Genomic DNA, 15,456 nt, shown 5'->3' on the forward strand with positions numbered 1-15,456 from the left:
GTCAGACCAAAAATTCCCTGGTATCTTGTGAAACAAGCATCAGGAGTTGAAATTATCCATATGCCCATTCTAGCCCCTCCATATGAGAGGGGCTCTGGTCTGGAGATGTTCTTCACACCAGGAAACTGAATTGGACCTTGGATGTTCTGAGTTGGAGTTCCCCAGGATAAACAACCAACAGTGCACTTGGATAAAACCAGTGAAATAAGCCAGTGATAATGTCTTTGTAACCCTTTTGTCAGCAGTTGTCAGCAGCAAAAATGGCCAGGTTCAAATATCTAGGGGTTCTTCCTAGAATTAACCAATACTACCACAAGCTTGAACCCCTACCCAGAAAACCGGGAAAACTAAATATTGCCTCTGTGCACCCTTAACTGGCATGCACCAACTTTGTGTATAAAACAAAGAAAATGTTATTGGGGGAAAGGAATACGGCATTAATTTGGGGAAACACAACAACATAAGTTATTCATACGTTTATATGAGTAGTAGGTAAAACACTCACCCACAGTCTTTTTGGCAGTAATCCTTTGCCTCAGTTTCCCCACCTGCTGATGTGAACACCCGATGGACATATGTCCCTTTAACACCTCACTTTCTCACTAGTGCACCCCATATACCCCACCCACCCATGGGTTTTGGCGTTTTTTTGGTCAGTGATTAGTCCTGGAGTGTGGGAATACAGTCAGGCAGACTCATCTCTGGCCTCAAATAGGAAGTACTGCCTTAGTACTACCTCTGCATCATATCTTATCAGGATGCAGGTCCTTGGACTCCAAACCTAGCAATAGTGACTGCTGCTCTAGAGGTGCTATGTAGGTGCCAGACATGGGTCCTTACGAGAGTGAACTCAGTTCTATCATTGCACTATGGAAGAGGTTCAGTGACAAATAGGGTGACCAGACAGCAAGTGTGAAAAATCGGGACGGGGGAAGCGGGTAATAGGAGCCTATATAAGAAAAAGACCCAAAAATCGGGACTGTCCCTATAAAATCGGGACATCTGGTCACCCTAGTGACAAAGGACCCTGGAGCACAGTCCCGGGCACAAGAGATTTACTTCTCACAAGGTAAGAACCCTGTGTGACTAGCTGTACTGTCCAGCTGTGCAATAGTTTGGGGTTATGGCAACGCCTATCAGGGCATATTAAGTACAGTTTTATGCCCTTTTGTCACACACTAGGTAGGGTAACATTTAATTTCCCCCTACATCCAGCACTTTGGTTGTTTTGGTTAAAATTAATTAAAGTTCACACTGGGAGGGCGGATGGATAACATAAGGTCTGCTCATCCTGTCTCGTCTCCTTGTTCACCAATAGATAGTAGCAGAAATCTCCTGAGTTTAGAGTTTCAGAGCTGCCCAGGTTTACATCCTACTCTACTGTAGCATTGAAGGCTAGTTCCTTCAAAGTCTAAAATCAATAGGTGCAATTTTCAGGCAAGCAGTCTGACTGAAATTTGAAGCAGACTCTGAACTGTAGGGATATATCAGTGTTGAGCAGTAGCAGTAAGAGTTCCAAAACCAGTTCAAAGAATCAAAGGATTTAAGTGCCCTGGAAAAAGTGATTACTTTTGGTAGTGTTGCATTATGTATAAATCTATAGCTACAATAGGATGAAATTTGGCACCCATGTTGGTGAGAGGTACAACAGATAAAGGGGCATAGAACAAAAACTTGGAGTAATAGCGTAGAGCTAACTCACAGGAAGACAATGAGTCTAAAGACAAAAATCTGTTTCAGCTGAAGATCTGTGCTTATCCAAATTGAATGTGCTCTTTCGAAATGATAATCATGTTGTATTTTCAGGCTGGATGTGTTACAGATTGCAACAGACTTCCTCTGTTTACATATTGAGCGCTAGGCACTGAACCATGACATTTCTAGACTTTATTGACCTGTAGGTCACAGTTTAGCTTTCTAAAACTCAGGTATTTACATTGCAGACATCTCTTACAACCTGTTACATTTATTATAAGCAAATGCTACAAATGTTAATCCCTACGTGCTGCAGTTTTTTATTTCATTTTTTACACACTGATAATTGTCATCTTCATGTTAACGTGCTCTAGAAAGGCAGTGTTCCCATTGCAATCACCATATGGGGCTTTGACTTTTTTACATTTTGCCTGATATATGTAGGTTTCTAACTGCAAGAATTATTCATTCCAGCATCCCCAGATTCAAAAGGAATCACAATATATCAAGTATTTATGCTGTGATGACCAATGGACTCTACAGCAGTGGGTAACAGGAATCAGAATTGCCAAGGTGAGAACGAAGACAATTTTCTTCTCTCCCCCCTGTCCCAACTCCCTCAGCTAACTGGTTGTCATCAAGGCTCAGTGCATCCAGTCAGTGAACAGTAAGTAGCTTGATCCTAGCTTCTGTAATTGCCACTGTTTCTTGCTGTGGGATGACACCAAATAGACATCCCCCAGGCTTCCCCGGTGCCCCTTTACAAAGTGCTTTGACTATAGCATACGGTGCTATAGTATTATTCTAAGCACTTATCTTGCATTGAGTGGATCCTAGGGCAAAATCCCACTGAAATCAATAGGGTGCAGGGATCAGTAGACTCTACGCAGGTGCAGGGATTCTCCCTGGCATGTCCCAGTACAGATTCAGGCTCACTATTTGTAGAAATAGCTGCTTTCTAACAAAATTTGGGAAAGGGTTCAAAAAAATGCAGCTCACAGCAAATGTGTGTTTGGACATGCAGACAGTTGCGTTGACTCTGCTCCAGGATTAAAGGTGCGCTTTATTTCCCCAGTATGGCAAGACACTGTATGATAACTACAAACGTGCAGTACAAAGGGCCAGCTTGGCCTCTGGATGGGCAAACCTGGCGACTGTGAAACCAGCTGTCACTGCAGGATCATCCTTGACAGGTATCTACACTGTTTGACATGGTTAAACCTTAGGCAAGAGTGCTGGGGATTTTCTGTCCCATGAGCTTAGTAATAAGACTTTTTGTTCTGGCCCACAATTGTAATCCATAGCCATGAGATACTGCTACAGGAAATAAATTCACATCTTCAAACATAAGTCACCAAGAGCAGAATAGAGTTAACATGCATTCCTGGCACATTGAATAGAATGCTTTTTTGGTGGCTTCCATATATAGATTCCCCTTCACTATGCCTCATCTTGACTAAATGGCCAAGATCCTGTAGTCTCTCATTCAGAGAAAGACATGTTCATCATCTCTACATTGTCACTCTTGGAACGTTTGCTCCAGTGGGCTTTCCTGAGGATGATGCTGTTTTCACTCCAAGAAGTGATCAGGACAGCAGTGAGCCACTCTATCTAAAAATCAGAATGAGATAAGGAAGAGAACACTATTTCCATCACAGCGTGGGACAAGAGGCCCCAGAGTCTTTAGCAAACTCATCTTCACTACAGCACAGTCACAAAGGGGGAGCGTGGGGGCAATTTCTAACTTTACATCTGTTAGTAGATCTGTTGCTTTCTGTTGCCCATTTATCACTGTAGAGCAGCATTTCCCAAACTGTGGCGGGCTCAGGGGATTGTGCGGGTACAAAGGGTCATAAGACATTAAAAGTGTGTGTGGGGGAGTTGGGGGTGTGGAGAGAAAATGCAAGAAAGCCAGAATATGTTCCAGTTGAAGTAGCTCCTGTCCCAGGGAGCTGGCTGGGCTCGGCTTTCCATGCTGGGTATTGTGATCCCATGCACCAAGGACGAGGTCACAGTGCCACTCAGATTAGGCCTGGCTGCCCTGCAGTCAGAGAGGCAGGGCCCCTGTGTACCAGGAGCCAGGTCGCAATGCCTCAAGTGTGGAAAATTGAGGCTAGCTGTCCCTATGGGCCAGGAGCTACTGCTGCAGGGTGAGTGGGGGGGAGGCTGGGTCTCACTCTGCAATTCACACACACATGGACCTGCCACCCCTTAGTGGCAGCACCCAACCACCCTTTCTCCTGGGCTTCCCACTCCCCACACCCATCTTTGTGCTTTTAACTTTCTCCAAAATACCCAAACCAAAGCAAAAAAAACCCAAAAAACAAGCCACACCTCTGACTCCTGGGGATCTCATTGACATAGGTGAGCCCCCCAAAGGTGGAGGGTGTACCCTGAAGAAGTTTGCTGAAGAGGCATAACAGGGTATGACAATAATAGTAACCTGCACAACTATTTTTACTTCACACATTTGAAATATATTTTATTTGTTACGAAAAGTGTTCTGGGCCCCCTTTAAATAATTACAATACCCAATGCCTTTAAAACTAGTTAAAATCAAATTAAACAAACTATCCCCACCCCACCAGTATTGTCACCTTCCACATTCCCCCATCACAACGCTAAATAAATAAATAAAATCATCCCACTCCAGAATTCTCTAGATACCTTCCCCAGGCCTTACCTGCCCTCGCCCCAAATGCCTGGGGGGGAGCAGCATGCCTGGAAAAGTTCAGGTTCCTGGCGACCAGCAAAGGGACTGAGTTCCAAAGTCAAGGGGAACTCCCTGCCAGCGGCTCCATTTGAGAGGCATGGGACGGCTTCTGGAGGGGTGGCGGATTGACTCAGATTTGATGTTGTGATGGGGAGTGACTGACTTCAGTAGGTTTCCACGCAAGTGCAGGAATCCATGCTAGGAGATCCCAGAACAGGAGCAGGGCTTACTTGAGCATATGCACGTCTATGGTTTTGACCATTGACAAGAATCTAGGCATAGGTCATAATAAGTGATCACACAACACACTGCGTGTCTCTCACAGCAGAAGGATAGCTGTCTTCTAGACCAGTGGTTTTGAAACTACAGGTTGTGAGCCATTACTGGGTTACAGAATGTAAGGCACTGGGTCACGGCGACTCTGGTCAGCACTGCTGACTGGGCCGTTAAAAGTCCCATCAGCGGTGCTGCCTGGCTAAGGCAGGCTAGTTCTTACCTGTTCTGACACCGTGCTGTGCCCTGGAAGTGGCCAGCATCAGGTCCGGCTACTAGGCAGGGGGGCTGCAGGGCTCCACGTGCTGCCCCTGCCCCGAGCACTCCCATTGGCCAGGAACCAGCCAATGGGAGCTGGGGGGGGGGAAGCGGTGCCTGCAGGCGAGAGCCGCACGGAGCCACTTGCGCGCCTCCGCTAAGGAGCCACACCTGCTGCTGGCCGCTTCTGGGGCACGGCATGGTCCGTGGTGCCAGGAGAGGCAGGACCCGTGGTGCCCGGCCTTAGCACCACTGCTGCGCCACTGCCTGGGAGCCACCCGAAGTAAGCCCGCACCCCAACCCCGTGCCCCAATCCCCTGCCCCAGCCTTGAGCCCCCCCCAACCTGGAGCCCATTCCTGTACTCCAAATCCCTCATCCCTGGCCCCATTCGAGCCTGCACCCCCAGCTCAGAGCCCTGACCCCCTTTTGCACCCCAATCTCCTACCCCAGCCCAGAGCCCCTTCCTGCACCCCAAACCCCTCATCCCTGGCCCCACTCCAGAGCCTGCACCCCCAGCCCAGAGCTCTGACCCCCTCCTGCACCCCAACCTCCTGCCCTAGCTCAGAGCCCCCTCCCACACCCGGAACCCCTCATTCCTGGCCCCACCCTGGAGCCATCACCCCTGCACCCCAACCCCCTGCTCCAGCCCTGAGCCCCTCCCACACCCCAAACCGCTCATCCCCAGCTCAACTGGGTCACAGGCATCAACAATTTTCTTCAACTGGGTCGCCAAAAAAGAAGTTTGAAAACCACAGTTCTAGACTATACATGGAACCTGAATGTGTGTGAGGGGGAGAAGCTTTGATAATTTTAAATTATTATTTCAGTGGGAGCCAGGGGTACTCAGGGATTTTAAATCATGGGAGGGTTTTTTTATATTTATATGGATGTGTGTGTGCAAATTATATACACAGACAAACACACAGTGGAACACAATCAAAATACAAATGACCTATAGTGGTGATACTGATTAATTTCATACATTATAACATGTTCAAATATAGAATAGAAGCAGTAAATCAAGCGAACACTTCCACTGCCTATTAATCTGAAAGAATGGCTCATATTAAATGGTCATATACCTGCTGAAAGATGTTATTAACTGATATCACTGTAGACTTAGCGATTGAGGGTTATTAACATTCTAGTGCAGGTAGGTTATTGGGACTATACATACGCTCTGCGAGCATCTATCACCCGAGGCCAGTGGTCCCCAACGCGGTGCCCGCGGGTGCCATGGCGCCTGCCTGGGCATTTATGTGCGCCCGCCTACGGACAAGGGAGCACTTCCGCCGGACAACCCGCCGCCGAGGAGCGCGGCCGCTGGACAACCAGCTGCCGAAATGCCGCCCAGAAGCGGCAACGCCAAGAAACGTCGCCGCTGAAATGCCACCATTTCGGCGGCTGGTCGTCCGGTGCCCGTCACACTCTCTTCTGGGAACATGAATATGCTATTGCAACAGAGAGGTTGGGGACCACTGCACTAGCCCAACATAAAATACAGCTAATTAGCTGTGGCCAGAACTTAGTCTCCCCATGTCCCCCCTTCCTTTTTATCATATGGAATGTCTAACAATGAGCAGCTGCTGGCTGACATTCTAAAATGGGGCGGAATATTTTTTCAAACTGCCATTCACAATATTGGCTGGAATTAATAGCAGCGCTCTCTCTACAAGCCTGCACTAACACGAGAGGGAGTTTTGTTTCATCAGCCTCGATAACCGCTGAAGCATTGCTCAGATGGCAGGTGGCGCTTCCTGTTCTCACATCTCATTTGTAGCATGTACGGTGATCGGAACGTTGTGGCCAACGTTTGAGGTATCTGCAAACACCCAAAGTGCAGAGTCTGTGGTTTTTTAAGGGTCCTTTGTGCCAAAGTAATCTCATGCAATATGTTGTTTTCATCTCTGTCTTGCTACATTAATCTTCATATGGTTGAACGCACAGTGTATAGTTTTGCCAATATATCAGGGTGTTCAAAAGACCAAGGCTGCTGCTGTTCCCTGTGCAAGGGGCCTGTTGCTATACAGGACATTTTGTATTCTATTTTGGACAAAAATTTGCCAATTTAAAAAACTGTTAATAATTTTGTTTGAACATTGGAAAGACTATAAAACAAAATTAGAGAGAAGGCAGCATGGAATTACTCTGGATTTTCACTGATGTAATGGAACATGCTTTAGCTGGCTGTCCTTGTGTATAGCAGGTTGGGGATCAAGTGCCAAATGGTGCCCTTAAGTCTTGTGCCATTTGGAAAATAGAGACAGAGCCATTAATGCCAGGAGGCATTGGCAGCGGGTTTCCATTTAGCTATTCCCTGACTTCCTGATTATATCATTTTGCCAGACAGGTCCACTGTGCGGAGAGGGCCAGGATACAGCGCCCTACATCTATCCACCCTCTCCCCTTCTAGGGTCAGCAGAACTGGAGATTAGAACATTTTTGACCAGACTGACCCAAAAGCTCTCACTGTTTGTGAACTGTTCTTCAGTGCCATTCACGGAAAGACTACACACACCAAGTAGGGAAAATGTGTCCCCCCAGCTAAGCAGCTGGATTATGGATCCCAGCTGGTCCACCAATCTCTCTGCAGGGTGCTTGCACCCACTGACTTGTACCTAGTGGTCCACATGATTGATTGCAGCTTATGGAAGTTCCTTGTTGAATTTTTAACAAACATTGAATATAGTGCCCATAATCAGCATGGCACATGGAATTAAGTAGATTTATTTCAATGAATACATAAAAAGCAGAGACCCCAGGCCAAGTTCTACCCTGACTTGCATCATGTGTAGCCGTAGTGAAGTCAATGACACAGCAGAGTTTGGTCTTGCTTCTCTGTTTGTTAAAGCTGTGTGATCTGTAAATCTTCTAATCAAGTCATTTACTGTTAATACTTGGAACTTTGCACATCATATTCATAGCACCTATTTCAGAGGTGGGCAAACTACAGCCCCCAGGACCGTCCTGCCCAGCCCCTGAGCTCCCGGCCGGGGAGGCTAGTCCCCGGCCCCTCCTCCCCTGTAGCTACGCCGCTTGCGCCCGCCCACCTCCCAGGCTTTCCAATAAGCCTGTCCTGCCGCCGGCATGGTAAGGGGGTGGGGGCGCTGGATAAGGGGGCAGGAGGTCCCGTGGGGCAGTCAGGGGACAGGGGGTGGTTGGATGGGGTGGAGGTTTGGGGCAGGGTGGTCAGGAGATAGGGAGTGGGGGAGTTGGATAGGGGGTGGGGTCCCTGGGGGTCAGGGTCCTGGGCAGGGACAGGGAGCAGGGGGGTTTGGATAGGGAGGTGGGGGTTCTGGGGGGGCAGTTAGGGACGGAGTCCCAGGAGGAGGCGATCAGGGGACAAGGGGGGGGTTGGATGGGTCAGGGGTCCTGGGGGGCCTGTCAGGAGGTGGGGGTGTTGATAGGGGTTGGGGCAGTCAGGGGGGCAGTTAGGAGACAAGGAGCAGGAGGGGTTGGATGGGTCTAGGGTTCTGAGGGGGGCAGTCGGGGGGCAGACTGTTTGGGGGGGCACAGCTTTCCCTACCCGGTCCTCCATACCGTTTCGCAACTCCGATGTGGCCCTCGGGCCGAAAAGTTTGCCCACCCCTGACCTATTTACTAAATGGGCAAATGCAGCAATTTTATTTGCACATGCCAGGACGAAAAACATCTGTGTTCAGACATGTATTACAGGATATTCAGTGCTCATTAAAACCCTGATCCAAGAAGCACTTGAGCACAAGTAGTCTCACTGACTGGTCCTGTGGTTAAAGTGACACACATTTAACTGCTCTGGTGGACTAGGTCTTACATTGGCTGTTTGATAAATTATGGCCAGCTAGTTACATGGTTTCAGTTAGCAAAGAAATCACAGTTCAGTGCTTTCCGATGCAGAAATAACTGTCATAAGGCAGGGGTTCTCAACCTTTTTCTTTCTGAGGCCCCCCACCAACATACTATAAAAAGTCCACAGCCCACCTGTGCCACATAGACTGTTTTTCTGCATATAAAAGCCAGGGCCAGCACAAAGGGGTAGCAAGCAGGGCAATTGCCTGGGGCCTCACACCACAGGGGTCCCTGTGACGCTAAGTTGCTCAGGCTTCAGCCCCAGGTGGCAGGGCTCAAGTCCTGGGCTTCAGCCCCACATAGCAGGACTTCAGCTTTCTGCTCTGGGTCCCAGCTAGACTAATACTGGCCCTGCTTGGCGGACCCCCTGAAACCTGCTTGCGGCCCCGGACCCCTGAATGCATCCGATGAGGTGAGCAGTAGCTCGCGAAAGCTTATGCTCAAATAAATGTGTCAGTTTCTAAGGTGCCACAAGTCCTCCTTTTCTTTTTGCGGATACAGACTAACATGGCTGCTACTCTGAAACCTGTCACTGTCATAGAGTATCATGTAGACTTTCTAGAAGATTTAGAGCCTGCGAATCCACAACTACACTTAACTTCAATGGGAGCACCTCTGAGAATCACATCCTTATTTTCCAGCCAGTTTTCTGTGCCTTACATTGTTAGAGAATCTGCTGTAGCAATAGCAGGGACTGATGTTTCTCGTGATGTAAGCACAGGATATGGAAATTGTAGATCATATCTTATTTCTTCAACTGAAAATGTAATCCATAAAGATGCTATAACTCTGAAAGGCCTTTCTTCCATCTTCATTGGGTCTCAGCATAGTAAATTACACTAAGAAAACTAGACTATTTATTGAGGTTCAGAAATTTATGCATCAGATATCAAGGAGGTATGTTTACTTCTTTCACGTGTTGCAGTTTCCAAAGGCCCCAGACTAAACTGGAGAGTTCGTTTAATCCATCCTAGACTATAAAGTTTGTTTTTTCTAGTAACCACAAGCTCTGTTTTGTCATCATGCAGTTTAGCAACACTGACATTTCTACACAGTCCCTTACACAACACTGATAGCATGCAAAACTCTTCCAGGGTTTTAATTTAGTCAGCTAGCAAACATTTACTACTCTGCAGTGTATTCGGTTTCACAAGCCTCCCATAACTCCCTCCTAGAGAAAATACAAAGATTCAGAGCTGTGAACTAAGTTAATAATGAAAAGTAGGGCTGTCAGGCAATTAAAAAAATGTATTATGATTAATCATGGTGTTAAACAACAATAGAATACCAATTATTTTAAATATTTGTGGATATTTACTACATTTTCAAAAATATTAATTTCAATTACAACACAGAATACAAAGTCAACAGTGCTCACTTTATATTTATTTTTAATTACAAATATTTGCACTGTAAAAAACAAAAAAAAATGTATTTTTCAGTTCACCTCATACAAGAACTGTAGTGCAATTTCTTTATTACGAAAATGGAACTTACTAATGTAGAATTATGTACAAAAAACCGTGCATTCAAAAATAAAAATGTAAAACTTTCGAGCCTACAGGTCCACTCAGTCCTACTTCTTGGTCAGCCAGTTTACTCAGACAATCAAGGTTGGTTACAATTAGAAGGAAATAATGCTGCCTGGTTTTTGTTTACAATGTCACCTGAAAGTGAGAACAGGCGTTCGCATGACACTGTTGTAGCTGGTGTTGGAAGATATTTACATGCCAGATGCACTAAAGATTCATATGTCCCTTCATGCTTCAGTGACCATTCCAGAGGACATACTTCCATGGTGATGATGGGTTCTGCTTGATAACAATCCAAAGCAGTGCGGACTGACACATGTTCATTTTCATCATCTGAGTCAGATGCCACAAGCAGAAGATTGATTTTCTTTTTTGATCATTTGGGTTCGGTAGTTTCCACATCAAAGTGTTGCTTTTCTAAAAGCATTCTCCACACCTCGTCCCTCTCAGATTTTGGATGGCACTTCAGATTCTTAAACCTTGTTTCGAGTGTTGTAGCTATTTTTAGAAATCTCACATTGGTACCTTCTTTGCATTTTGTCAAATCTACTATGAAAGTGTTCTTAAAACGAACATGTGCTAGGTCATTATCTGAGACTGCTATAACATGAAATATATGCAGAATGCGGGTAAAACAGAGCAGGAGACATACAATTCTCCCCCCAAGGAGTGCAGTCACAAATTTAATTGATGCATTATTTTTTTAACGAGCCTCATCAGCATGGAAGCATGTCCTCTGGAATGGTGGCCGAAGCATGGAAGGGGCATACGAATGTTTAGCATATCTGGCATGTAAATACCTTGCAACGCCTGCTACAAAAGTGCTGTGTGAGTGCCTGTTCTCACTTTCAGGTGACACCGTAAATAAGAAGCAGGCAGCATTATCTCCTGTCAACGTAAACAAACTTGTTTGTCTTAGCAATTGGCAGAATAAGAAGTAGGGCTGAGTGGACTTGTAGGCACTAAAGTTTTACACTGTTTTGTTTTTGACTGCAGTTATGTAACCAAAAAAAAATCTGCATTTGTAAATTACACTTTCACGATAAAGAGATTGCACTTCAGTACTTGTATGAGGTGAACTGAAAAATACAATTTCTTTTATCATTTTTACAGTGCAAATATTTGTAATAAAAAAAATAATATAAAGTGAGCACTGTGCACTTTGCATTCTGTGTTGTAATTAGAAAAGGAGGACATGTGGCACCTCAGAGACTAACAAATTTATCTGAGCATAAGCTTTCGTGAGCTACAGCTCACTTCATCAGATGCATGTATTTTCCACTGCATGCATCCAGTGAAGTGAGCTGTGGCTCACGAAAGCTTATGCTCAAATAAATTGGTTAGTCTCTAAGGTGCCACAAGTACTCCTTTTCTTTTTGCGGATACAGACTAACATGGCTGCTACTCTGAAATCTGTGTTGTAATTGAAATCAATATTGAAAATGTAGAAAAACATAAAAAAATATTTAATAAATGTCAATTGGTATTGTATGGGTATAAGTGTGATTATTTTTTTTAATTGTGATTAATTTTTTTTTAGTTAATTGAGTGAGTTAACTGTGATTAATTGACAGCTAATGACAACTAATGAAAAGGGATGACCCCATCCATAATATCCTAAGACCTGAAATCTGACAGCCTTATCCATATAGAATGATTATACTTTTGTCTCTAAACGTAAGCAGGCTCCATTTTAAAAAAATCCAGGAAAAAATGTATTGTTGTACAGTTAAATTCTCAAACGAAACACTACTAAAAGCGTTAGCAAAATTTTACACTGTAATTAAGAATTCAACCAATGAAAGGTCAGAAAATACCATCCTTAACTCTACCCACATGCCACATGCCCTGGCTTAACCTGAAGCCCAAAGACCTTCTTCCCTAGTTCTGTGCCATCCTAACTCGGCCCCTTTCCACCAGTGAAATCCAGAGACTCTCATGCTTCCATCACCTTTTGAGACACTGATAATTCCACTCTGATAATCTTTGCAATACTGTTTCCTTTAGGATTGCCAGTTGCACTTAAGGGTAAAATTTGTATGGTCATTGATTTGATGAAATGGTTTCACTTGTTTGTTTTTCACAGCAAGTCAGTCAGAACTGAATAAAAAAGTGGAAAACAAGCAAAAGGCAACGTTTTAACTCTGCATGGTCCTTTTTGATGAAGTAAAATCCATGAGAGTTCAGTTACTGTCTTGAGAATTCTAGCTCTTAGTACCCTGCTGGAAAACGAACAGATTTTTTTGTTAATTCTTATTCTTCATTGCTTGAGTTCTGGTTAATTCTGCACATTCAATACACCTGTGTTTTCCTTCCTCTTTTTGAGACATAACAGGCACTGTTCAAGCAAATGGACAGATTCTCCAGAACATACCTCCTGCCAGCTTGGAGGCCCAGAAACACACTGAGATGACAAAGGTACAAACCAGAGGTTTCTGTTGGGGCACTATAGCTAAATTTCACCTCACCCACTCTCTGTCCCTTCAAAGCACTAGAGCATTAAGGGGTAGTGTGTTGGTTTTGCCATTTGGGGAGGTGGATGGCTGACTCCTCCTGTTTCAGTTAACTCTTTCAGAGCCAGGATGGGGTACACAGCCCATTACAAATACTAAACTCTTAAGACAGCACTTTAAATCAGCTGATCTCAAGGTGCTTTATGAAGGAGGTCAGTATCACTATCCCTGTTTTAAAAAAACAGTCTTTAACTGACCACAGGGGTTGTTAGGCACTCCTACTAAAAGCACCGAATGTGCTGCGCTCACAGTTTCTACCAGCCTGGGACCGGAGGCCCAAACTCAAGTTTTGAACTTCACGCCATGGTAGCTCATTGCTCTACAACAGAGCACAGAGCTGACTACAATCTATCTTCCAATTAATATATTTCATTTGTGTTTATTTCTGCCCACCATCTCTGTACAGCTGGGACTAAGAACGTGTACTGGGCTTGTGTGTTCATCCATAGTATAAGGCTTCATTTGAAGGTCAGCCACTACCTGCCCACTATGATTTCTAGGATGGGGAGTCCTGGTTAGATCATTTGAGTTCTGTGTTCTGTTGCAACAAGGAGTTGATTCTGTGGCAGTGAGAAATAGTGAAATCAGCTTATGCCTTTCCATACCAATTCAAATGATGTCACTTTGCAACATTAGTTCATAAATGGGCTTACTATAATACCAATCACCACAACTCTGTTGTTTTATTTATTAAAGGATAAGAAACCAAATGATGTCAATGCCTGCTGTTCAGTGCAGCCAACCAGCCAGCCGCAGACATACCAGAATAAACGGGCCTCAATAAAGCCACCACCGCCTCAAAGGCGATCTTCAGCTGTGAGCTCTACACCTCTTCTACCTGTCCAACCCAAACGCGGAAGTGGAGTTTTCACATCAGATCCACTCACTTTTCCAGCACCACCACCACCTGAAATGACAGAGGATTTGCCACCACCGCCACCTGAATTCTGTGAAGATCCTCCAGATTTTGTGCCCCCTCCACCACCCACCTGTAGCAGCAGCAGTGAAGACCTGCTACCACCCCCTCCACCTTCACCTCCACCGGCCTCTGTCTCCAGTAAGCCACTACCTGTGACAAAGAAAGCTGTGCCACTTCCTCCAAAAAGACACGTGAACACTGAATGGACAGAAGAACCAAAGTCAACGGGGCTGCCTCCAGCTGGAGGTGGAAGTGGACAGCCAGATCTCATGTCTGATCTGATGAAAGCCCTACAGAAGAAAAGGGGCAACACCTCTTGAAATCTATGGGACAGACTGACTTTAAACCACAGCTCTCATTGTGGGGGTTTCCTGGAAGGGTTGTCCTGGAACAGGAGCCCTGGGAGGAATTCTTCCTGACCCTGAATTCCTCCTGGGAGGTCCAGAGAAGTGCATGCTGGTGGTGATAGCTCTACCACAACTTGAGATGGGGTACTGTGCACTCCCTCTTTACTGAGCCTGCACCCCTAGCTGAGGTGAGAGGTTGGGCCCAAACCCCTGTCCCTCACTCCACTATGAATGGCTAGGGTTGGTGGCAGCAGTACTAGCCTAGATTAGTGCCTTCACTTGGTGAGTGAACGTACAGCCTCTGTGGTGGGATTAGAGCTGGTTGAAAAGGGCCAATTTTTCATGGGAAATTTTTTCATTTTTTTTCTATATGGACCATTTTTTGTTTTCAATTTCTGGGTTTTAATCAAAAATATAGAAAATTTCAACAAAATAATTTTTTTCACCTAAAGTTTTCAGTTTGGTCAAAAACATTTTTCAATTTTATAATTTGGACAAAAGTTTTTTTAATTAAAAATTTTCAACCAGCTCTGTCTAGGATGCAGTGTGGATAAGGCTTTTGGCAGCCGCTCATTCGCACCCTTGCACACCCATGCCTTGCCATCAACAGTCTGCCACTTTGACATTTACTGAAATGGTTTAAATTCAAATGTCCCCATATAAAACTAAAATTACTTTGGTCAGCTATGACAGCGGTTGTTTATAAACTTCATTTATCTGTTTAATTTTTAGACTAAATCATTTTAAGATAACTATTTGTCATTTTTTCCTTTGGTTAACAATTTTTGTCTTAAACTATATCTAAAAATATTCCTCTCATAAAGACTTTCAAATTATCTTGTACTTGTATATGAATTTGTCTCCTTCTACACACGTGTCCTCATTTGTGCTTCTCGTAATTCTCTCTTGGTCACTTAAGGTGCATTCATTATTAGTCCCCAAATAAAAATCTCTTTTATTTTATGTCTGTACAAACAGTGTCAAAGTTAACAAACATGGATCTTTACTGGCATCTGGTATCTCATTCAACTTAAAATATTTTAAGACATCATCTTTGGTATCTCGTGGGCTCTTCCTGTTTTCTTCTTCCCCCTCTTATGAAAGACTGTATAATTAATATGCTTTTGCATTTTCAGTATTTGAAAAACAGGAAAATAAATTGGAGACAATTCATTCTTAGTATAGAATCAATAACTGGAATTACACTAGGAAAGGGTTCCGTGCATCAAAGATCTGAACTAATGAGGGCTACAAGGACATCAATATATAACAACTGATCTCCTCCTGCCCATATAGAAAGGGGTATTCGGCTACCTCCACCTCACTGTGCCAGACTCCCTGCGATCACACGGAGTGCTCTCCAGGTTTCGTGCCTGG

The 15,456-nt window shown here is 44.8% G+C and overlaps 1 protein-coding gene across 1 annotated transcript in view; it reads left to right on the plus strand.

The window, feature by feature from the left end:
• The window catches only part of APBB1IP (amyloid beta precursor protein binding family B member 1 interacting protein), a 102,163-nt gene extending 87,393 nt beyond the window's left edge, over positions 1 to 14,770 (plus strand). Inside the window, exons 11-14 of the mRNA XM_084618092.1 lie at positions 2,170 to 2,268; positions 2,771 to 2,888; positions 12,627 to 12,718; positions 13,510 to 14,770. Coding sequence (XP_084474218.1) covers positions 2,170 to 2,268; positions 2,771 to 2,888; positions 12,627 to 12,718; positions 13,510 to 14,052 — 852 coding nt within the window. The 3' untranslated portion in view covers positions 14,053 to 14,770. The remainder of the gene's footprint in view (positions 1 to 2,169; positions 2,269 to 2,770; positions 2,889 to 12,626; positions 12,719 to 13,509) is intronic.
• Positions 14,771 to 15,456: the final 686 nt, after the last annotated feature.

Source organism: Lepidochelys olivacea (assembly GCF_965140295.1).
Source record: "Lepidochelys olivacea isolate rLepOli2 genome assembly, chromosome: 2".
Taxonomy (NCBI): Eukaryota; Metazoa; Chordata; order Testudines; family Cheloniidae; genus Lepidochelys; species Lepidochelys olivacea.